The 24,950-nt window shown below is 40.4% G+C and overlaps 1 protein-coding gene across 2 annotated transcripts in view; it reads right to left on the reverse strand.

Annotated features, from left to right (window-relative positions):
• The window catches only part of DPE2 (disproportionating enzyme 2), an 80,328-nt gene that overhangs the window by 18,909 nt on the left and 36,469 nt on the right, over nucleotides 1–24,950 (reverse strand). For both annotated transcript variants that reach the window (XM_089165056.1, XM_089165055.1), the window contains exons 10-15: nucleotides 8,159–8,260; nucleotides 7,880–7,963; nucleotides 7,533–7,775; nucleotides 7,298–7,423; nucleotides 7,065–7,139; nucleotides 6,886–6,957 (exon numbers count right to left, since the gene is read on the reverse strand). In XM_089165056.1, the coding sequence (XP_089021182.1) occupies nucleotides 6,886–6,957; nucleotides 7,065–7,139; nucleotides 7,298–7,423; nucleotides 7,533–7,775; nucleotides 7,880–7,963; nucleotides 8,159–8,260 (702 nt within the window). The remainder of the gene's footprint in view (nucleotides 1–6,885; nucleotides 6,958–7,064; nucleotides 7,140–7,297; nucleotides 7,424–7,532; nucleotides 7,776–7,879; nucleotides 7,964–8,158; nucleotides 8,261–24,950) is intronic.

Here is a 24,950-nt window from a genome sequence, read left to right on the forward strand (position 1 = left end):
GTGTCACACTGGTACAAATCAGACTCCCCAAATACTCATCTTGGTATCAGACCCAATGGTTTCAGGATTAGATACCAAATACGTTTTGAGGATGAGAACAACTAAACCCGATCACCGACCTCTCTATCCTTTTTCCCACTAAAACTATCCCTATACCCGAATCACAATAGTATCGCATCTTCAAATATTTTAAGCCCGGTAAAAGAAAACACTTACTTGTATACCAAATATAATCATTTAATGATTCGAGGCTACACTAATCTAACTGAAGGTCCACAACAAAATATTGCATGGTCAGTAACATGCTTATATGGGGAAGCAAAAATTTATTTACTATGGCTAGATTAAGTTTATAGGCAGAATTAATAGCCATGGCTCGTACTTTGCCAGCTTCTATGGTTGAGAAGGTTAGGTCAAGAATTGGGTTCTGAAAATTAGGACTCCATGCTGTTGAATCATGACAAGAAGGTTGCCATAAATTGAGGTCACAATCCAAAGCAACTTGAACATGCAAAGCACATTGAGGTCATTTTATTGAAGAAAAAATTGACTGGCTACATCTGCACTTTCTTGTGAAGACAGGAGACCAATAGGCCAGTATCTTTGCTAAGGTTTTCATTCTCTCCATTCATTACTCTCTTGAGAGTCGATTGAGCTTGTTTGGCATATTATCCTACTTGAGAGGGAGTATTAGAATTATGAGATCTTTACATACACCCCCACCCATTTTGCACCAAAACTTCTGAAGCCCCCAAGTTGGCAAACCTAACAACCTACGTTAGACACCATTAAGGATCATTTACGATTAATGATTGGAATTCAAAATTTCTCACTATGAAGATGACCCTTGTTAAAATGACTAAAATACCCCTAATTCGTCATCTTATTTTCATTGTTGAATCGTGAAACTCTAAACCAGCTTGCACAACCTCACTCACCTCAGTCTAACTCAAGATTTTGACCTAAATCGCCCAGTGTGCTCAGCTCTAGCACTGCCAGACACAATTGCCATCACCACCAGCCATTACCATTGGCCCCTACCACTGAAGCAAAGGGAGATCTTGTTAGTAGCACCCTACAAGAAACACCCATACCCTGTGTATGCAAGGTATCTTCTTCCTCTCTGTATTGTCCCTCATTCAAGCACACACAACCCCCTCCTACACACACATAGCATCCACTTACACAACCCCTGCACTGCAACTACACACACACGGACCACCATCACCACCCCACTGCCCTGCAACCATGCACCCCCCCCCCAACTACCCTACAACTGCAAACACATCAACACCCCCGCCTACACACATGCCCACAACCACCGTTGCCCAACCCTTAGCCCAAAGTCCCTGCCCCTACCCCTACCCCTGCACCCAAGCGCCTACACCCAGCCCCCTTCCCCAACCCACCACACCTTGCTGGCCCAACCCTAATTTCCCACTTGCTACTGAATGAACCTAAACCCCCCTGCTGCCCCAACACACACCTTGTTGAACCACCCCAACCCTCCACTTAGCCCGACACATCCACCGCACTGAATTGCCCCAACCGCCCCCTTGCTACACACCCACACCCCATCCCCTGTTAGCCCAACCCCATCACCCACACCCCCTTACTGAACGACCCCAACCCCCAACCCCCCAACCGCTGCTGCACATCCAACCCCTCCAACTGAACTATGTACCCTCACTCCCTGGTGGCCTAACTCCAATCACCCACCCAATCCCCTCCTAGCCCAAAACACCCACCCTAGTAAACCAACCCAACCCCCATAGCCTGTGCTAGCCCCATCCCTACTGCACACCCACCCCCACCCTACCTTGATGCACAACACCACCTAAACTCAGTCCCTACCTTGATCCACATGTTATGTTTTTTCCTGTGTTACCTTGTGAAATGAAAATTTTTTAGTCTAGTTAATGTTCATTTGCAATTATAGGAAAATAGATATCAACTACCTAGTGGAGTTTGAATGGAGTGGGAGATTTTCAAGAAATGGGTGGATCCAGACATACAATTACATTGACATGGTTAGTAGACCTGTAAATGGACATCCGAAATCCGGCTTCAAATTCGCATTCGTATTCGTTTAAGGGTATCCGAATCCGAAAACTTTTTTACGGGAATCTATCCGCATCCGTCCGATAAGTAATCGGATACGGATTCGGATAATAGCAAATCGGATCGGATAATATTCGGTTAGGATTTTATCCAATTAGAATGTATGATTTGTTTAATCATGAATCGTAAAACCTGATTTTGAAATCAACCAACAGGGCTAAATTGGTAAATCTATAACATGTAAGCCACTTAACTCACAACCACTTAACTCACAACCCTAATTCTAAATCCCCAAATCTCTCATCCAGCCGCCAGCATTCTTCAACCAACCTTGAGAAGTCCCAAACAACTTCTGGTTTATTCAAGCTTTCCCATGGCTTCTCGCCTTTTCTTATGTGTTTGTGCTGCTGTTTTCTGATTCTTGCAACTGGATTTCTTTTAAAATATCATTAGTGATGGATCGACGGTTATGGTAGGAATGAACATAGATGCAGAGGGCAGAGAGTTACGGTGATGGATTGACGGTTATGGGCTCTTTAAAGTCGTTCAACCAGGTGATCGTGTTCTTGCTCTTCATGTACTTAGTGAAGCAGGTGAGAATTTTTGCTTTTGTAGAGTCACGTTTTGAATTTTTGGGTTCTAGGTTGTGTCTGTTGTTGACAATGGTATTTGGGTTCTATTGTTCTTCTTCGTTTTCTCTTCTGCAATTTGTTACAGGTTTATACATAACCCTTTTATCATTTTACTATTAGTTATTGTTTTTTGGGTGTTTGAACTAAGGGGTTTTGGTTGTAATCGTGAAGGTGGATCTCAAACTCAAGATTTGCAGAGGGTCTTCAAATCGAAGCGAGAAGTGAAAGCTTGTGGAGATAGGAACCATCACAAAATTGGTTTGCCGATTGCTAAGCATTGCACGAAGAAATTTCCTATATGTTATTGTGTTGTTGCTGATAATGGAAAAGTTGTGTTTGAGAGAGAAGCTTTTGTTAGTATTCCATGGTTTTTCGGTGGCCTTCAAGGTCAATCTATGAAATAATATTATTAGAATAAAGTTTTTTCACCAAGGAAGCAGATAATCGGATTCAAAAAGCATAAATCGGAAATTGAAAATCAGATAATTACAATTAAAAATTAATAATCGGATAGCTTATCGGATCGGATAATAATCAAATATCCGGTAAAGTTTCGGATTCGAATTCGGATACGTTTTGAAAATATCCGGCGAATATCAGATCGAATTCGGATAGCGGATTTTCTTATCGGATTTGAATTCGAATAGTGGTATATCCGAACCGAATCCGGTCCATTTATAGGCCTAATGGTTAGTGATAGATACAACACTGTTATTGCCCATATTCCAGTTTGATATATTGTGAGCTTAAAGGTGATAAGTCAATTGCCATTTGGGACTGTACATGAGGTGACTAATGATTAGATAGCTTGTTAAGCAATTCTAAGGTAGATGTGTTTAGGCTACAAGTGATTGCATTGGAGCATAACTCCTCACCAAGTGGGAATCACACCATAAACTCCTTCCCCAACACAATTGTTTTTTGACTGAGAAGGGTGCCTCAATCAGCTGATTTTGGATGCCTTAGACCACTAACCACAAGGTGAATGGAATAGTGGTGGTTTGGTTAGGACAGTGACCAATGCTACCAGCAACTCATCTGGCTCCAGTGGCTTTGCAAATGTTGTTGCTACATTTTTTTTTTTTTTTTTTTTGGGGGGGGGGGCAGATAACATCTGCTTTTATGGTAACCGTGGGTAGTGGGAGAAGTGTTGGTCGAGGGTAGGCAACTAGTGTGGGTTGTGAGAAGCCTAGGAAGGTGCTCAGGACTACTGCCATCAGCATTGCAAAGAAGGATACGGTAAATCTCAGAAATAATCCAAAGATAATGATGATGATGAGGATTGGAGACACTTCAAAGATAATGATGCTGATGATGATAAGGTGGATGAGGATGAAGATACAAATGTATTTATATCTCTTGATGCTGAGAGAGATGAAGAGGGTGGTATACCTCTCTTCAGAGATGTTTATCATCCAAATAGGAGTAATGATGACTTGTTGGTGAGGGTGGGTGTGTGCAGCAAGGTGGGGGTGAATATGAGTGAGTGCGGCAAGGTGGTGGTGGGTGTGGGTGTGCAACAAAGTAGGGGTGAGGATGGGTGTGGGTATGCAGCGGGGTGGGGGTGGGGGAGGGGGTATGTGGGTGTGTGCAAATGGGTGGGGCGACCGTGTGTGTAGCGGGGGGTAGGTGTAGATGTGTGCAACTGGGTGGGGTGGTGGTGTTTATGCATGTGTGGGTGGCTGGGTGTAAGGGATGGTGGTGTGTGCATGGTTAGCGGTGCGTGTGAGCATGACAGGCAGGGGAAGTGGCAATGTGTGTGCAAGGTGGACCTTGTGGCTCCATCTAAGACACTGTGAGCTATCAAAGACATTTTGTTAAGCACCTTGGGGGTGGGGTGGGTTGCAATGCAGGGGTGCTGCAACTATGAGCCACTAATGGCTTAGGGGGTGGGGAGCCCAGTGGGTGTGTGTATTAGCTTGTGAGTTGAAGATGACCTATGATAGGGGCTAAGGGGGGAAGGGATTTGAGTCGGTGGACGGTTGGTAGCCGCTGATGGAGGTGAAGGGGTTTGAGTCGAATGAAGAAAAAGGAGTTTGGGTTGAATTAAGGTAAGGGTAGAATAGTAATTTCATAATACCTTTTATATTTCATTTTTTAGTTGAGGGTTAAAACAATAATCTCCCGTCAGCCATAACATCCACGTGATGATGTCAACCGTGGCAAACCTTTCTGCAAGATTCGCCAACTCGGGGGGGTGGGGGGGACTTCATGAGTTTTGGTGCAAAACCGGGGGGACAAGCATGTCAAAAATTCTAGAATTTAGTAAGGGTATGGTATGAATACTTCGCTAATAACCCTATCTTTCACCTTAACTTAGAAGCACTTAGTCAACATCCAAAATGACCTGTTCTTTGAGTTGACCGACGGGCGACAGGGTGGGGAGAGGTTCCTCCTTTCTTAGGTATTCTTACCTCAGCATGGGGTTATGGATGCAATTACTTGTTATTCCAAGTAGGTAAATGTAAAGGATGCAACAATTAACTCTCTCTCTCTCTCTCTCTCTCTCTTGCACGTTGCCATCTTGATAACTTTTCTCATTACAATGAACTGGGAAGGAAACCAAAAATTCCACAAACAAAGATGTTTTGGAACCAAACCATGGGCAAGTTTAACCGAACTGGCCCACCCTTATGTTCCATACAGCTCCTAAACCATACCAACCAAAGATTCATCTCTCTCTCATCAGTTTCGAGTTTTGCTCTAGAGAACTTGCTTAGTTGGGTTGAAAATAAGGAGGTCTGGATTAGAGGAGTTACAAGAACAATGAACAGGTGTCCAAATGATCCACAGAGAAGTCAGAAAATGATATGGATGGCTTTACACACAACCATGGAAGAAAATTCGATCGAAATGGTCGAAATTTCGACGGAAATGCCTGCAAAAATCCAAATCGAAACGAAATGTAGTAGTAGGCACGAAATGTATCCATATCATTTCGTATTGACTGAAATTTCGACCATTTCGACCAAAATTTCGACATATCAGCATTCCAACTTGGTTTTCCTTAGCTTTGTGATCATCCCATTTTCACCTAATTTTCACTACTCCTTTGCCTTCAAACACCACTTGCTCATTTTTGCCTCCAAACACCTCCTAAGCCACAACAGCTACAAAGGAAACTCCAAGAACAAAGAATAGAAGCAGAGCCACCACAGTTCCAAACTTCCCTTTTTTATTTTGTTTTGTTCATGCCTTAAATGATCTGATTACCTGAAATTAATATATGTTTAGCCTAGGACTATGATCTATAATTGTGTTTTGTTAAACTTATCTTTTATTATTGCTACCATTTTTCATTTTTTATTTTAATAATTATTTTCTAAAATTATTTATATTATGTATACAGATATATAGGCTTTAGCAAATAGAGACACCACACGATCAGTCGGTCATTATTTGTGAGTTGTTGTATAGTAACCATCTACCAAACAACAGTATGTTGTAATCTATGCATGTATACAATGCACGGAACCAGCATTGTTAGTAACTGAATGATAAATTTCAATAGTTTTGTTTTTACAAATACTAGTTCCATTGTGTTTATTATGCTTGAAATAGGTAGTATACAAGAATCCAAATCATTTTGAGTCCATATGAGGCCCGAAATTGAAGTTCCAATTTTCCGAATAAGTGTCAGTCGATCGAAATTTCGACCGAAACGTCGAAATTTCGGCCTTTTGCAAGGTCGAAATTCCTGTTTCAATCGAATTTTCTTCCTTGTACACAACAACAACTCGGCATTATCTGGTACATGGATCCCAGAAGAAACAGAAACTAACAATAGAAAAAAAAAAGGAAGGAGAGCACAGAAATGACAAATTCTAGGGAATCAACCTGACTTAGCAATGAATACAACTGCAAGGGGAGATAAATAGAAAAATGAAATTTGTAGCTGATTCCATTAGTAATGATAATGTTTAGTTGAAGTGAGTCCAGAAAAACTTCAAAACCTCAGGCAACAACCATACACCACTTCCTAAAGAAAGAAAAACTAGACCCACCAAGTATGTGAAGTTGCATATGAAATTCCACCCTTCACAATCTATTATATGAGAAAGAAAATATTAACCTTTCATATACTATACAGTATACAACTATCCAAAGAAAAGTAAGGAGTACTCAGAAAAGACTAAATATGCATCACTAGCATCATAAATTAAACAAACCCGTTAGGAACAATGATAATCACCTCATAGTGGTTCTTTTGATACTCATTCAGAAAGATTGAAGCAATGGTCGTCCATGAAGCTCCAAACTTATCCTAAAACACAAAAGACAAAACAATGTCTAATGAAAAACAGCAAACAAAGGAGCTTCATGTGACTTCAAAGGAATCAATGCTATGAAAGATCAAGATGTGACATAAACCTGCAAAATTTGTTGATGGATATAGGGACGGCTCAAGCGATCAAAGTCCCATATGCCCTCTTTCTCCAGCTCTTCCTGCAGACAAAAGTGTAGTGGTACATGGTTTAACTAGGAGAAAATGAAGAATGATTGATTGGAAACTATCCATATCTCTAGAATTCAGATAATCTATACCAGCTTATCCTTCCATAAACAAAATCAATGATTTCAGCCTAAAAAATGTCCAAATATACCTGGCTTAGAGGAATAGATGGTCGAAATTTTCCAACAAGTCCTGTAAGCGCATGCTCTGGAAGCTCCCAGATTCTGAAGAAACCCAAGATATGATCTATTCTGTACGCTGTGAAATACTTAGCCATCTGTCAGTCACACAAGAAAGCTGCCTACTGAATGAATGTATCCGTCAATGGAATGAAAATCCAATCACATTGCTAGTTAGAGTAGAGTAAAAGGGGAATAAAGCAGAACCTGGGTCAAACGAGCACGCCACCAGGCATAGTTGTCTTTTGACATTTCCTCCCAGTTGTAAGTGGGGAAACCCCAATTTTGCCCACTTTTGTCAAAGTAGTCTGGAGGTGCTCCAGTGGATGTGTTCATGCGAAACAAATTTGGATTAACCCATGTATCAACACTATGTCTGTCCACACCAATGGGCAAGTCTCCCTTCAAAATCACCCTTTTCTTTCTAGCATATGCTGTTGATTCTGACAACTGCCATGTGAGGAAGTAAAACAGTGTAACACAACGATTGCCTCATGATCAGCATATCCATGCTACAAGCCTACAACACATTGGATTAGGTAGACAAAGCTTACTTGCTGATGTAAATGGAACTGGACATAATAATGGAAGCAGATAATGTCATAATGCACGCTATCCTTCGAAACAACCTTCTCTAGCTGAAAATGCAAGAAGAATGCAATTAGAGCCTGAGAAAGAGATCTTAGACCAGCATATCAAAAACGATCCTCACATATCTATTGAAATAGTTATACAGTACAACACAGGAGAGCACAAATCAGGCAGCATTTAGTTATGGTAAGAGTCGTAAGACACTATGTCATCTCAATCAAAACACACATAAAGTTAATTACCCTTTCTTTTGAATACTGAGAAAAACGTCCCCATTGGCTGTGATCTGATGTTTCAAAGAAGTCACGCAAGAAACAAAAAGCAGCATAAGGTTTTAACCAGTCCTGTCATGGAAACAATGTCAAAAAAGGCAGAATCAAATTAAAGAACTAAAGAATGCAACTACAAGATTGTTTCAAGACAACAGATTTGAAAGAAGTACTAGAATACTATTTCCAACGTCGGAGTTTGCCTGGCAAATAGTGAACTTGTAAATGCATTATATACCATTTACCAACTTGCTGGAACTCATTTACCAGATGTTAGATTAATTATGATAGTTCAAAGAACTTAATACTGCAATGGTTTTAATATATCAAATCAACAATGGAAATATGGAACTTAATAAGTTATAGATAGTTACTGCTCTATAAACACCACCGCTCACAAATCTCCTTACCTGTCGAACCAATACTTGGGCTGCAAGTTTCTTGTAGCACAAGTCAGAGCAGTTTTGGGATGTTAGTTTTTGGTTACTTTTGGTTGTAATTTAGACTGAAATTTACCTACCTAAATAGTATAAGGTTTTATCTGTCTATCATAAATAAAGGATTACAAGAGGAGAAGCGGACACACACACAATACCTCTCTCTCCATCTCTGTCTCTCCCACCATCATCTCTTGATTGAATTCTATTCTTGACTGCTTCATGGCATCAGAGCTGTAGTTCATTCTAGGGATACCTCTCTCTCTCTCTTCTGATTGACTTCAAAGTTCTTGCTGTTCTCTTGGTTGCAGCACCACAAAGCTGCCTACTATGCTGGTTCAGTGCTATACTGCTATTAGGATATGCAAAATACCAATAGGTATTTTTTATGCACAATTAAATCTTCTGTAACCTACTAACCTACCTCTTACCTCTACTTCATGGCTGAAGCTACAAAAGTTGAATTGTTGCAGATTCAGATCACCGCAACAAACTAAAATGGCGCTGGTGACTATTTACTATGGTCCCAATCGGTGCTAACCTTCATACGTGCCAAAGGAAAAGAAAAACATCTGACACAAGACCCAACAAAATTGGAGACATCAAAAATGAGAAATCTGCTACAGAATTCAAAACATGAGTAGAGACAATTCCACCATTGAAATCTGGATCTGGAATAGTGTTGAGCCATAGATCGCTAACAATATCATGTTTCATGCTACTGCCAAGAATATCTGGGATAATCTGAAGGAAACCTACTTTGGTGAGAAAAGTATTTCCCATATTTACCACCAATATGAAAAGTGGTTCAATATTACACTAGGAGATCAATCCCTAGTTGACTTCTACAGTACATACAAAGGGATACAGGAAGAATTGGCTGTTTACCAGCCTTTTACTACAGATGCTGAAAAATTATAAGAACAAAGGGCTGAAATACGATTGGTGAAATTCCTAACTGGTCTTAACCCAGATTATCAACCCGTTCGCAACCAAATTCTGACAAACAAAAAGGTGCCATCTCTATCTGAAAGTTTCTTTACATTACACCGCATGACTCCTACAGGGAATATTGCTGCCCCATCTAAAGACAATTCAACAATGGTGGCTTGTCATGGGCAAGGGTTCCCATCTAGACGTAGAGGAGCCTCAGTCCATGGACGTGGTAGGGGAAGAAATTCAGCTTACTCTGAAAGAGCATCCAGGACATGTACTCACTGTGGCAAACAAAATTATATTGAAGATATATGTTGAGCAAAGCATGGTAGGCCAGATTGGGCAGACAATCTTAACAATCATTATCGGTTTGAAGCTACAAACACTGTTGAAGCACCTTCAAGTTCAAATCCAGGTAGTTCGGCTACTAAAGATGAGATAACTCAGATTCTTCAACGCCTTTAACAAATTGAAACCCCTCTTCAACCTAGCTTAACTGCAACATTAGCACACTCAGGTAACCTTGTATTCCTTTCTTCTAGTCCTAATTCTTGGTTGATCGACTCTAGAGCCTCTTCTCATATGATGGGAAATTCCACCCTACTTTTTAACATCAAAAAAATTTATTGACCCATTATATTGGCTAATGGCACTACCATACCTGCCATGGGAATTAGAAATGTATCTCCTTATCCCAACTTCACCCTGAACTCTGTACTTTTCATACCTAATTATGTTGTCAACCTTTTATCTGTTAGTAAGCCTTCTCGTGACTTTAATTGCACTATTGCTTTTAATCGAGCTTTCTGTGAGTTTTAGAACAACAGAACAAGGAGAGCAATTGGTTTAGGACATGAACAAGATGGATTATACTACCTGGAACCATCTGCCTTAAATTCTATTGCTACTAATTCTGTGTCAGAACCGAGTACCTTAAAATGCCATACATGTTTAGGTCACTTATCTTTATCAAAACTTAAGACTTGTAGTTTGCTCTTGCAAAGATGTTACATCTCTTGAATGTGAAGCTTGCGAGTTAGGAAAACACCATATAACTTCCTTTCCTTTGTCTGTTTCTAGTAGTCCATAAATATTTATTTAATGCATTCAGACATATGAGGTCCTTGTAAGATTTCAAATCGATTCAATTATGAATATTTTATTACTTTTGTTGATGATCATTCTCGAATGACATGGTTATATTTATTAAAATCTAGACTTGAATTTATAATGATTTTTCAACATTTTTTTACAGGAATTTAAACACAATTTGGCAAAACAATTAAAATTTTTCGGTCAGATAATGCTCTAGAGCATGCCTAAGAATGAAATTTCTGTGTTCTATGCTTTAAAAAGGGCCATCCATCAAACAAGTTGCTCTAATACTCCACAACAAAATCGAGTCGTCAAGCAGAAAAACCAACACCTCATAGAGGTTACACAATCACTTTTGCTGCACATGAGCGTTCCCAAAAGGTTTTGGTGTGATGTTGTTTTAACTGCCTATACATTGATTAATTGCATGCCGTCGTCAGTTCTTCAAAACCAAATTCCCTTTCAATTTGGGTGCATTTTTTTTGCTCATATTTTTCATCCATCAGATAACTGCCTTTACATTGATTAATCGCATGTCGTCGTCAATTCAACCAAAGCCCCTAGTGGTTTATCCGGATCGTCCCTTATTTAGTCTCTCACCTCAAATTTTGTTTTGCTCATATTTTTCATCCATCAAATAAACTAAGTTCTTAGGTTGTCAAATGTATACTTTTAGGTTACTTTAAAATCTAAAAAGGTTATCAGTGTTTGACCCTATTACTTGTCGTCAATATATTTCTACAAATGTCAACTTTTTCGAAAATACTCCATAATATTCTTCCCAACCTGATTCTGAAAATTTAATCTTCCTCTTCCTGTAATATCTATACCTGATGAGCCACCGGTTGAGACACCTCTGGTTCCTATACAGACTTATCAAAGAAAGAAGAAGATGGCAGATGGTCCTAGGCAAAATGATCACTCACATGTACTTATACTGAATGAACTTCTTGTTGCTGACAGTCCTGAAGACCTACCGATCGCTCTTTAGCAACCTAAAATACTCAGAAAAATGTAGCCAATGTCACCTACCCTATAGCCAACTTTGTAGCTACTTCTCATTTACCTTCGGCCTATCAAGTCCTTGATAAATCCCTTAATGATCACCTTATACCCACTTCCATAATCGAGCCCTAAATAATCCTGCTTGGAAGGCTACGATGGACACTGAAATGGATGCTATGCATTCTCATAACACTTGGACATTAGTGGACGTACCTCCTAAAAAAGAAATTGTAGGGTGTCGAGGGGGGTGGGGGGTAAAATACCAGGGGGGGGGGGGGGGGGGGGGTTGGGGGGGGTGTGGGGGGGAAAGATATAAAAAAAAAAAAGGGGTTATTATTTTTTTAGTGTTTTTTTGGGGGGGAAGGTGGGAAACTAGGGGACCTACAAAGTGGCTACTAGACTCTTAGAATTAACGCCTATTCTTGACAGATAGTAAAGAAAGGAATTTTTGCAGCACTTGTAATCTGATTTATCATGCATGTAAGACAGTTAAAGTAGAGAAATAAACACGATAAGTCTTACTGGTAAGCACAACTAAACAAGAATCAATAGGGAAACAAGGGGATGGGGATCTTGGCACCATAATACTAAATTGAATGCAAGACTATTAAGAAACTTAAAGAAAAATAGAACTATCCTAATCAATATCAGATTTCTAACAAGGAATTCAACAATTAACAATGTAAAGGGAGTCTTAAGAAGTTTTTGTTTTAAACAAATAATTGAGAAGTATTTTAGGAGAGATAATGTTACCTGCTGATCTTGGCTGCAAACAGGGGTTAGAAAGCATCTAGGAACATAAATAATAGAAAGAAAAATATTTTGAAGAGTGGGAATCCTAGGAAAGGAGAAAATAATATTCGAAGTAATGCGATCCTAGGAAAGAGAGAGGTGTAAGAGAGAGGAGAGAAAGAAAGAAACAAAGAGAAGGGAAAGGAGACTAACGAGACAACTAGACTAACAAAAAGAAGAAAAAAAAAAAAAAAACCGTGGGTTTGGGGAAGAAGAAGAAGATGTCCAAGAAAGAAACTAGGTCTTTTTTTTTTGAGAAAAAAAGAGCAAACTTTGTAGAGGAGAGCAAGGAGAAGTTTTCTAGTGGGAAATAAAGGTGAAAGGAGGAGAGAAAACTACCGGAGAGAGAAGAGAAACCAGCACCGCCGGAGGAGAGAGAGAGAGAGAGAGAGAGAGAGAGAGAGAGCAGCCGTGAGCTTTTTCTAATTCTTTTCTTTCATTCAAATTGCCAAAAACGAATTTGATACATGGTTTAAATAAAAAAATTGATTCCTCACAACCCTACATGTTTAATTCCCAAAATAACCCCAACTTAAGTTGTATATATAACCCAAACTCAAAATAATTCAAAATTGGGCCCAAACAGACTCTAGGCCCAGCCCATAAAGACTCAAACATGAAATCAAAATATTTAAATAGTAAACTACTACCCAACCCACTAAGACTTAGAAAATAACATGACAAACTGCCTATGAGCAGTGTTTCTCATCGTCCATCCACATAGATTGTCGTGGGATGATCTCCGGGCGCGCGCGGAAACTCGAAACTGTTCACTAATGTCTTCATCAACTCTCCCCGACTTTGAAGAATTCACCTCCGGTGAATAAAGGCTCTGGTAGTACTCTAGCATGTCTGGGTCAAGTCGTTGTAGCTCTTCCATCGTGATCCAAGTGCTGTCGATCTCAGGATGCCCCCGCCATTTAACGAGGAATTCTTTGTAACCTCCCTCTTTTGTAGTTGTAACTCTCTCATCAAGAATCTCTTCAACTGTCTCAACTCTATTGTGAAATTTAGGCATAGGTGGTACTGAAGTAGTAGGGAGTGAAGAGGTCATACCAGCAGGGTCATCAAAAACAAAAGGAAGGGTGTTAAGGTCATCTGGATAGAAAGATGCAGTAGTAGGAGTGCCATGGAAGGGGACAAGGTCCTCCACATTGAAAATATTGCTGATTCCCATGTTAGTTGGTAGATTAAGAACATAGGCATTAGCTCCTATTTTCTTCGGAATCTCAAATGGTCCTGCACTACGAGCATGTAGCTTGCTCGCTTTACCTTTAGTGAAACGTGCGGTCCGATCCTAACCATCACCATATCTCCTTCGAAACTCTGCAGTCGCCAATGCACATCAGCTTTGGACTTATATTGATCATTACCAGGCTATTCGCTGTCTTATACTTGCATGTAAATCGAGATATGTCGCGCAAAGACTCGGCTGATGGGTAAGTCCTAGAGCTAGACACAACCGGAATAAGGTCTATAGGAGCCTTGGGCTGGTATCCCGGACAAACCTCAAAAGGTGACCGGACCGGTGGTTCGGTTCTTAGAGCTATTATAGGCAAACTCGGCCTGGGTAAGGACCCGATCCCAACTGGTAAGGTACTCTCCTATTAGGCAACGCAACAAGTTCCCTAGACTTCTATTAACAACCTCGGTCTGACCATCGGTTTGGGGGTGAAATGCAGAAGAGAAACGGAGTTTGGTTCCCATCATCCTCCATAGAGTCCGCCAAAAGTGACTAGTGAACTTAACATCCCTATCGGATACTATGGTATTAGGTAACCCATAGTACTTGACAACCTCATGGAAGAAGAGTTTAGCCACAATTGATGCATCGCTTGTCTTAGAACAAGGAATGAAATGAGCCATCTTTGAGAAACGGTCTACTACTACAAATACGGAATCATGACCTCTCAAAGTCCTAGGAAGGCCAAGCACAAAATCCATACTAAGGTCCTGCCACGGAGCATGTGGTACAGGCAGGGGAGTATACAACCCTGTGTTCTGTTTTTGTTGCTTAGCGCGGCGACATGTCTTACATTGACTCACTACCCTAGCAACATCTCTTTTGAGTCCTGGCCAGAAAATCGGTCCTCTACTAGGCTAATTGTCTTATCTCGACCAAAGTGACCAGCAACTCCCCCAGCATGCAATTCCCAGATCAGGAAATCTCGAAGTGAGGTCTTGGGAATGCATAGTTTGGTTCCTTTAAAAAGGAAACCATCTCTCAGAAGGTAATCTAAGCGGCCAATAGGAGGGTCTCCACTGAGGGAAGTGAATACCTCACTAAAATCAGGGCAAGTGGGGTATTGGCCCTTGATTCGCTCAAATCCTATAACCTCAACACTCATTGTTTGAGTAACACATTGGCCCGACTTGTAGCATTGTTGTGGTGGAGGTATATATTAACTCGGCTTAATGCATCAGCAGAGTATTTTCAACACCAGGTCGATGTTTGAGTACAAAGGTGTACTCTTGTAGAAATTCAACCCACTTGGCATGCCTCTGATTTAGCTTCTTTTGGGCACTCAAGTATTTTAGGGCCTGGTGATCAGAATATAACACAAATTCTTGCGGTAAAGATAATGGCGCCAATAGCGCAAGGCTTGGACAACCGCATAGAACTCTTTGTCATAAGTGGAATAGCGTTGCTTGGCTTCGTTAAGCTTCTCACTAAAGTATGAACAGGATGTCCTTCTTGACTAAGGACACCACCTATCCCAATGCCAGATGCATCACAATTAACCTCGAAGACTTTAGAGAAGTCCGGAAGGCGCAGGACTGGAGCCTCAGTCATCAACTTCTTAATCTCTTTAAAAGCCTTCTCAAGACTTTTAGTCCATTGAAACTCCTTCTTTTCATGCAACTGTGATAGGAGACATAATGGTACTAAACCGGTAGATAAACCTCCTATAAAAAGTGGCTAAGCCATGGAAGCTTCGCACCTCATGGATGTTAGTCGGTCTCGGCCACTCAACAATGGCTCTCACTTTCTCGGATCAGCAGATACTCCCGGGCTGACACAATAAATCCTAAGAAAATAACTTGATCACTCGTGAATGTGCACTTCTTGAGATTGGCATACAACTTTTCTCGTTGAAGCACTTGGAAAACTTGACGCAAGTGATCTAAGTGGGAAGACGGGGTTTTACTATAGATGAGGATGTCATCAAAGTAAACCACTAAAAATTTGCCATTGAATGGTTGTAGCACTTGATTCATTATTCTCATAAACGTGCTAGGTGCGTTAGTTAAGCCAAAAGGCATAACTAACCATTCAAAGAGGCCATCCTTTGTCTTAAAGGCCGTCTTCCATTCATCCCCAGGTTTAACTCTAATCTGGTGGTACCCGCTCTTAAGATCAATCTTGGAAAAGATTAATGAACCAGCCATCATATCTAGCATGTCATCAAGCCTAGGTATGGGAAACCTATACTTAATGGTGATCTTATTAATGGCTCGGCTATCTACACACATACGCCAAGTACCATCCTTCTTTGGTGTGAGTAGGGCAGGTACTGCACAAGGGCTAAGACTCTCTCTAATGAATCCCTTTTGAAGCAATTCATCTACTTGCCGCTTCAACTCGCGTGTTCTTTGGGATTCATGCGATAATGGGGCAAGTTTGGCAATGAGGACCCCGGGACTAAATCAATGACGTGCTTGGACATCACGCATAGGTGGTAATTCATCCGGTAGGTCCTCGGGAAACGATTGCCGAAACTCCTCTAATAAGGGTTGCACTTTTCTTGGAACATTAACAAATTTGTCGATGTGTGATGTGTATCCGGATTACTTTGCGAGGCAACTAGAGCATAAACAACTCCCGATTCTTTACACTCAACTTCAAATTCTTGCTGATTTAGTATGCCAAGTGTTTTAGAGCAAGTTTGTTTGATAGTACGCCTTTATGCTCCACAACCTTAAACTCTTTTGGGGCACTAGGGGTCAATCGAATCTTTTTCCCTTTATATTCAAAGATACAGATGTTAGATTTCCGTAGGTAGTGACATCCCTATCATATAACCATGGTCTCCTAGAATGATGTGAGCAACATCCATCTCTAGGACATCACACCACACTCTATCCTCATAACCAGCAAAATGTAAGGGAACTAAACACCTAAGGGTTACAGGGATAGTAGACTGATCAACCCAAGCAACCTTGTACGGTTTGGGGTGAGCCTCTGGTTTGAGCCCCATTCTGGAAATAGCACTTTGAGCAACTACATTCATGCAGCTTCCACTATCTATGGCGACTCGGCAGTTCTTACCTTGATGGCAAGTGTAGGTAATAAAAATATTAGTCCGCCGCCAATCATCAGTATCTTTGGGTTGTGATACCATACAACGCACAACTCCAAGCTTAGACCCATATACCATATCGAGATCCTCATCAGATATGTCCTCATCTGGTCTATGGTCTTCATACTCAGGCTCCTGATCATCATCCTGATCTAAATCCACAGGGTCTTGCCCTCCAACATAAAGGTTTCTATTGGGGCATTCCCTAGCAACATGTCCAAATCCTTGGCATTTGAAACACTGGAGCTGGCCAGCTTTCATGGGGGGAATTCCTAAAATGCCTTTACCCTTGTTATCAATTGGGTGCTGTGGGTTAACAAGGGGTCTTTGGAAATTGGTAGTGTTAGGGGTAGACCTTCGGAAACTAGATTCTCCGGGCTGAAAACTCTTCTTTTGAGGAAAAATCTTCATGGACGTCTCAAGTTCTAGAGCAATCCTAAAGGCTTGAGGGACATCTCGCACTAAGTGGGGTGCAAGTCGTGACCGGATATCTGAGTTAAGTCCAGTAATAAACCTAGAAAGTGTTTGCTCAACATCCTCACGAGTACGGCTTCTAATCTTAAGTTCATTGAATTTGGCCATATACTCAGTCATAGTTAATTTTCCTTGCTTTAGGGTGTTCATTTCATTCAACAAGTTCAGCCTATAGGTGATAGGTAAGAACTCCCTTTTAAGCCTTTCTTGCATCTCAACCCAAGTGGTCACTGGCTCAAGTCCTAGATTGTTCTCTTGGTACTCTAATTCTGTCCAAAAATCTTGGGCAGCCCCGGTAAGCTTAATCTTAGCAAACCTAAAGCGAACCTCTTCTGACATATTATAAAAATCAAAGTACCTGTCCATTTGTCTAATCCAATCTAGTAAGACTTTTGCATCTATTTGGCCATCATAAGATGGGGCCTCTACCTTGACTATCCTCCTAATATCGAACCCTCTATCATGGGTGTCAAGAGCATTTTCATGCTCATAGGTTGCATGATGCATAGGACCAAGATGTCCACGTGCTCCACGACCTCTACCTCTACCTCTTCCATTACCTTGGAAATTATCCCCAGTTCTATCAAGATCCTCGAGGCGGTGGTCAAAGTTTTGGAGGTCCACTTGGTAGTTTTCATTCCTAGGTCCATTGGCTTGAGTATTATGTCCATGCTGCTCTTGCTGTCCCTCTATGGCTGTAAGTCGTGTTGCAAGGGTCCGAACATTACATTCTATGGCCTGAATGGTGGTGGCTTGGGCTGTCTGTGCTGCCCTTTGGTTATTTAACTCTTCTTGAGTTGTTTGAATGGCCTTTAAGATCTCTCCATTTTGTTGGAGCAGCTGAGTCAATTGGTCAGGGGTCAATTGGGCACTTGATGAACCACATATTGGAATATTCGTTTCCACTCGGGTTACTACCATACACAATCGACCTAAAGACACCTAAACTAAAACCAGCAATTCTAACAACTCGAAACCTAAAAAGTCCAGCAAGACGACACTCAAACTTGGCTCGATACCAGAATTGATGTAGGAGAAACCCTAGAAACTAGGGGACCTACAAAGTGGCTACTAGACTCTTAGAATTAACGCCTATTCTTGACGGATAGTAAAGAAAGGAATTTTTGAGCACTGTAATCTGATTTATCATGCATGTAAGACAGTTAAAGTAGAGAAATAAACACGATAAGTCTTCTGGTAAGCACAACTAAACAAGAATCAATAGGAAACAAGGGGATGGGGATCTTGGCACCATAATACTAAATTGAATGCAAGACTATTAAGAAACTTAAAGAAAAATAGAACTATCCTAATCAATATCAGATTTCTAACAAGGAATTCAACAATTAACAATGTAAAGGGAGTCTTAAGAAGTTTTTGTTTTAAACAAATAATTGAGAAGTATTTTAGGAGAGATAATGTTACCTGCTGATCTTGGCTGCAAAACAGGGGTTAGAAAGCATCTAGGAACATAAATAATAGAAAGAAAAATATTTTGAAGAAGTGGGAATCCTAGGAAAGGAGAAAATAATATTCTGAAGTAATGGCGTATCCTAGGAAAGAGAGTAGGTGATAAGAGAGAGGGAGAGAAAGAAAAGAAACAAAGAGAAGGGAAAGGAGACTAACAGAAGACAACTAGACTAACAAAGAAGGAAGAAAGAAAAGAAAAAAAAAAAACCGTGGGTTTGGGGAAGAAGAAGAAGATGTCCAAGAAAGAAACTAGGTCTTTTTTTTTTTTGAGAAAAAAAAAGAGCAGATCTTTGTAGAGGAGAGCAAGGAGAAGTTTTCTAGTGGGAAATAAAGGTGAAAGGAGGAGAGAAAACTTACCTGGAGAGAGAAGAGAAAACCAGCACCGCCAGAGAGAGAGAGAGAGAGAGAGAGAGAGAGAGAGAGAGAGAGAGAGAGAGAGAGAGAGCAGCCGTGAGCTTTTTCTAATTCTTTTCTTTCATTCAAATTGCCAAAAACGAATTTGATACATGGTTTAAATAAAAAAATTGATTCCTCACAACCCTACATGTTTAATTCCCAAAATAACCCCAACTTAAGTTGTATATATAACCCAAACTCAAAATAATTCAAAATTGGGCCCAAACAGACTCTAGGCCCAGCCCATAAAGACTCAAACATGAAATCAAAATATTTAAATAGTAAACTACTACCCAACCCACTAAGACTTAGAAAATAACATGACAAACTGCCTATGAGCAGTGTTTCTCATCGTCCATCCACATAGATGCTGTCGTGGGATGATCTCTACGTCGGGGCCCAAAAAACTTGAATAATGTTCTCATTTTCTTCCCCCCCGCGGGGGTGGGGAAGGAGTGAATAAATTTTTTTTTCTTCCTTCTGGGGGGGGGGGGGGGGGGGGGGGGGGGTCGAGGGGGGAGAAAATAAAAGGTTGTGGGGGAGGGGGAGGGGGAGGGGGGAGGGGCCCGCACGGGGGGGGGGGGGGGGGGGGGGGGGGGGGTGTGTTTACAAAGGACGCTCCCCCCCTCGGTCCAATCAAAGGAGAAACAAAGAGGAAGGGGGTGGGTGGGTGGTATGGGTAGTAAAGAAGATAGGCAGGGGGGCTGGGGGGGTGGGTGTGGGGGGGGGGGGGGGGGGGGGGGGAGAGGGGGGTGTTGGGTTTTTTTGTAGACAACATCATCATATCCGAAAATGATAGGGAAGGCATTGATATACTAAAAACTTATTTACAGCAACAATTTCAGATCACCGATTTGGGCCAACTAACCTATTTCTTAGGAATTGAGGTGGTGAGAAGTCAAAAAGGAATAACCCTCTCCAAAGGATGATGATAATGAGGATTATGAAAACCCCTAAAGACAACGGCAGCTTGTGGGGAAGTTAATTTATTTAATGCGACTGGATATTTGTTATACAGTGGGGGTGGACAGTAGGCATATGCAAAAACCTAAGAATAAACATTGGGGAGCTATATGCAAGATCTTGAGTTATTTAAAGGGTGTTCCAGGAAAATTTACAAACCCAATGCAAGTATTGAAGTTCAAGCATACTCAGATGCAAACTAGGTAGGCTCAGCAAATGATCCAAAATCTACCATAGGTTATTGTACCTTCCTTAGTGGAAATCTCATCACGTGGTGGAGCAAAAAACAAAACACGATGGCACTTTCTAGTGCAAAAGCTGAATGCAGAGAAATGGCTCATGCAATGTCACAATTACTTTTGATTAAGGGGTTTCTGGAAGAACTTCAATTTAGAATGAAAGAACCTATGAAACTATTTTGTGACAACCAGGCAGCAACCTATATAGCTGAAAATCCCATCTTTAGGAAGCGCACTAAGCATATTGAAGTGGCTATCCATTTTGTTTGAGATGAAGTACAAAAAGGCACCATTGTTAACCGTCTAGTCCGATCACATGATCAGTTCGCAGATTTGTTTACTAAAGTAGTTTGTGGACTCTCCTTCAGATCTAGATGTGTTAAACTTGGCTTTGGTAATGTATATGCTCCAACTTAAAGGAGGGTTTTGTGGAAATTAGTGAATACTTGGATGATCATTGTGACCCATCAAGCCTCTTATTTATAATAATGTGAACTATATAAAATTACATAATTGCCCTTAATGGGAAATAAACAACTAAATACTAATAATAATAAACTAAACCATAACTTAAAAATGAATCAACTCACAAACCAACACTCCCCCTCAAGTTGAGGTATAGATGTTAGTCATGCCCAACTTGCTCAAAATATGGAGAAAGTCTCCTTCCTTCAGTCCTTTGGAGAAGATGTCAACCACTTGGTCTCCAGACCTCACAAAAGGCATGCATATCAGCCATTGCTCCAACTTTCTCTTGACAAAAAAGTGAAAAACAATTGTATATCTTTAAATGTTTAGTACAATCATGTTGTACTAGATTATTAACTATACTGATGGCAGCCTTGTTATCACAATACAACATCATGGGGCTTGTATAGGAAACCCAATATCTTCTAATAGACCCTTCAGCCATAGAAGCTCACATACTCCTCGAACCATGGATATGTACTCCGCCTCTATACTAGATAATGCCACCACATTTTTCTTCTTATTTCTCTAGGTCACTAAATTGTCGCCAACAAATGTGTAATATCCCAATATTGATATTCTACTAGGGGAACTCGCCCAATCTGCATCTGTATACGCTTCCACTTTCAAACTATTTGTGGGTGACAAGAGCATTCCCTTTCCTGGAGTAGACTTCAAATATTAAAGTATTCTGGTAACAACATTCATAGGAGTCGAATATGGGTCATGCATGAATTGACTCACTAGCTTACTAAAAAAGCAATGTTGGGCCTGGTGTGGGATAAATAAATCAACTTCCCAACCAGCCTCTGATATCTCCGTTTATCATTGGTACTCCCTCTTTTTCTCTAGGCCTAATACCTACTTCAATTGGAGTATCCACTACTTTACACCATAACATTCCCACTTCTGATAGTAAGTCTGAGATATACTTTCTCTGGGTTAGATAGATGCCTTTTTCTGACCTAGCAACCTCAATTCCCAAGAAGTCTTTAAGTTTTCCTAGATCTTTAACCTCAAATTCCTTGCCAAGGAAGCTTTTTAGCTCTTGTATCTCTATCATTCCCAGGGATGACAATGTCATCCACATAGACAATAAGAAGAGTAGCGTGAGTTCCTAACCTTTTCACAAAGAGAGTATGGTTAGCATTACTTTGCTTGTAACCAATCGATGTCACGGCCTTTTGGAGGCGTCCAAACCAACACCTAGGAGATTGCTTCAACCCATAAATCCACTTCTTCAATCGGCAAACCTTCCCCTTTGTTTTGCTATCAGAGAAGCCATGTGGGATTTCCATGTAGAAATGCATTCTTTACATCTAATTGATGTAAATCCCAATCTTGACTCACAGCCACTGATAATTAGACTTTGACTATATTCAATTTTGCAGGAGCAAAGGTCTCTTGGTAATCGATTTCATAAGTTTGGGTGAACCCTTTTGCCACCAATCTAACAGTCATACAAAGAATCATAGGAAATATATTTAGCTATGGGATGTTGAGTACATGATCTGACTCCTTTTCTAACAAGCAATAGAAAGGTCATAAGAAGATACCTCAGGGGAACTTAAAGGACCTGAATCTGGATCAAGAGACTAGAGTGATAAGTTGTTAACATTCTCCACGTGTTGTTGCTGATTGGTTTTCTTCCTTTGATAAGTCTGCATATCCTTGCTCTGGTCAATTTGCTTTTGAAAGACCTCAATGGTGTGCCTCACTAGAGTGGTCTCCCCTTGGATAGGATTCTCACAAGGTTCAAAGGGAGACTAAGTGTCTTCAAGTACGCTGGCCGAATGCTCCCCCTAGTTCAGGAATCTCTTCATGAACCTCTAAGGGGCTGAATTGGGTTTGGTGGAATCTATATATGTGACAGGAATGTCCAAAGTGAGAAAGAACACCTCTCCTTTTGGAGTCTCCCCCTAGAGAGGTGGATTATAAGGACAAAACTCATTGAAGATTACATCCATGGACACAAGTGTCCTCTAGGAAGGAGGATGATAACACTTGTAACCCTTTTGAGTAGCGGAATACCCTAAAAAAAAGCAGCTGGAGGCCACGAGGTTCCAACTAACTCTTTTGGGCCGAATTCTTGGCATAACACACAACCACTATAAAGGATGATGCCCCTTGAAGAACCTCATTGGGACATTTAAGGTCAAGGACTCAAGGATTTTACTATACATCCGATTCATGAGGTAGGAAGTAGTGAGATCTGCATCACTCCAATATTGGTCGGGGACATTCATAGCAATCAGAGGAGAACAAACAATCTCTAAGAGATGCCTATTCTTTCTTTTAGCCACCCCATTTTGGGCCGTTGTGTCAACACAACTGATCTAAGTGTATTATGCCAGAGTCAGAGAAGTATCTCTAAAAATCTTTTTCACTATACTCTGTGCCATTATCACTATGAAGAACTTTTACAATGGCATTGAATTGAGTTTTAACCATGTCAAGAAAATCTTTAAAAATTTGAAAAACTTCTTCTTTTTTTTAAAAACAATAAATCCATGTGGATCTAGAATTACAATCAATAAAAGTCACAAAACAACGATGGTCAGTAACAGACATGCATCTACAAGGCCCTACACATCAATATGAATTAGCACACAAGGAACTGAACTTCTATTATTATTAGAAGGCAAATAGCTTGAACAAGTCTGTTTAGAAAAAACAAATGCTTCACAAAAAAATTTCCTATGACAAGATCACAAGATGAAACTAAACATGGAAAAATTTTTCTAAGAGTTCTTATGGGGGGATGTCTTAGCCTACGATGCTATTGGTGGAGATTTGATATAGCCAAATTGACCTGATGAGGAGTAACAAGCATAGCAGAAGAAGATTCTCCATTCAGCTCCAACAAATAAAGTCCTTTGTCCAATTTACCATGTAGCAAAGGGAGAATGACTCAAAACTTGTTCCCAAATTGGATCATACTCCACATTCAATCTAGCCAAAAAATCATACACCCGAATTTTATCAATGTGCTTCCTGTAGGTAGTCACATCATCAAGATTAGTAGGTTAGTAGTCACCATAATGATCCAACTCTTGCCGGAGAAAATGTAGTTCTGCATAGTATTGTGCAACAGTAAACTCCTATGTAGTTGCATGGAGTTTCTTCCGTAACTCATAAATTTTTGCATCATTCCTCAACTGTCCATAGGTTTCCTTAGTGGTCTCCCAAATTTGAGCTATTGTATCCAACAATAAATACCCCTTGGCGAGATTTTGATGCATTGGAATTCAAAAGGAATGACATTATAAGTGAGTCGTTTGAAATCCATTTATCCTAAAGTACACCAGTAGTTAAGGGTTTGGTGGTAGTGCCCATAATATGACCAACAAGACCTCTTCTAGCAATTGAAAAGTAGGCAGAATGAGACCAGATCAAATAATTAGTTTCATTGAACCTAACAGATAATGGTGTAAGGGCGGAATAATGTTCATGAGTCGGAACAGCTTGAACATCAGATTATGCCATATCTTCAACTAACTCACCAAAAAAAAAAAACCACCACGGAAGAAAAAATAATTTCTTGGAGACAAAAACCAGAAAAAAATTCTTAGGTTGATCGATTTAAAAAAACTGACCAAATCTACTGTTCTTCAGTCTTCAAACCTTTCGAAGCATCTGAAACATTGCAGGAGTAGATCTTCAACCCCAAAAAAAAATGGTCATCGCAGGAGAATAAAAGACATCATTGATTCCTGCAAAAAACTTATTTCATAGATGCTGGCCAGAAGATTATAACCCACCAAGAGGGAGCGGTAAGAGAAGGAGCTGCAAAGAGGAAAAAGAAGAAAGGAGGAGGAAGGGGTGAATATTGGTGACGGTAAAGAGGAAGTTCTTTTCTGTCGTTGGCGAGAAAAAAAAAAAGAAAAATAGATGTAGTTGGTGGAAAAAGAAGCGAGAGAAAGAGGCATCAGTTTTTTTCTTGTTCGATGCCACCTTTCCCTTGGATCTAATGCCATGTGGATATTAGTGAATACTTGGATGATCATTGTGACCCACCAAGACTCTTATTTATAATAATGTAAACTATACAAAATTACATAATTGCCCTTAATAGGAATTAAACAACTGGATACTAATAATAATAAACTGAACCATAACTTAAAAATGAACCATCTCAGAAACCAACCAACATTGTCAAACCAATACTTGGGCCACAAGTTTCTTGTAG

The sequence above is a fragment of the Hakea prostrata genome, chromosome 8 (assembly GCF_041222555.1).
Source record: "Hakea prostrata isolate BN-2017 chromosome 8, UWA_Hpros_2, whole genome shotgun sequence".
In the NCBI taxonomy this organism is placed as follows: domain Eukaryota; kingdom Viridiplantae; phylum Streptophyta; class Magnoliopsida; order Proteales; family Proteaceae; genus Hakea; species Hakea prostrata.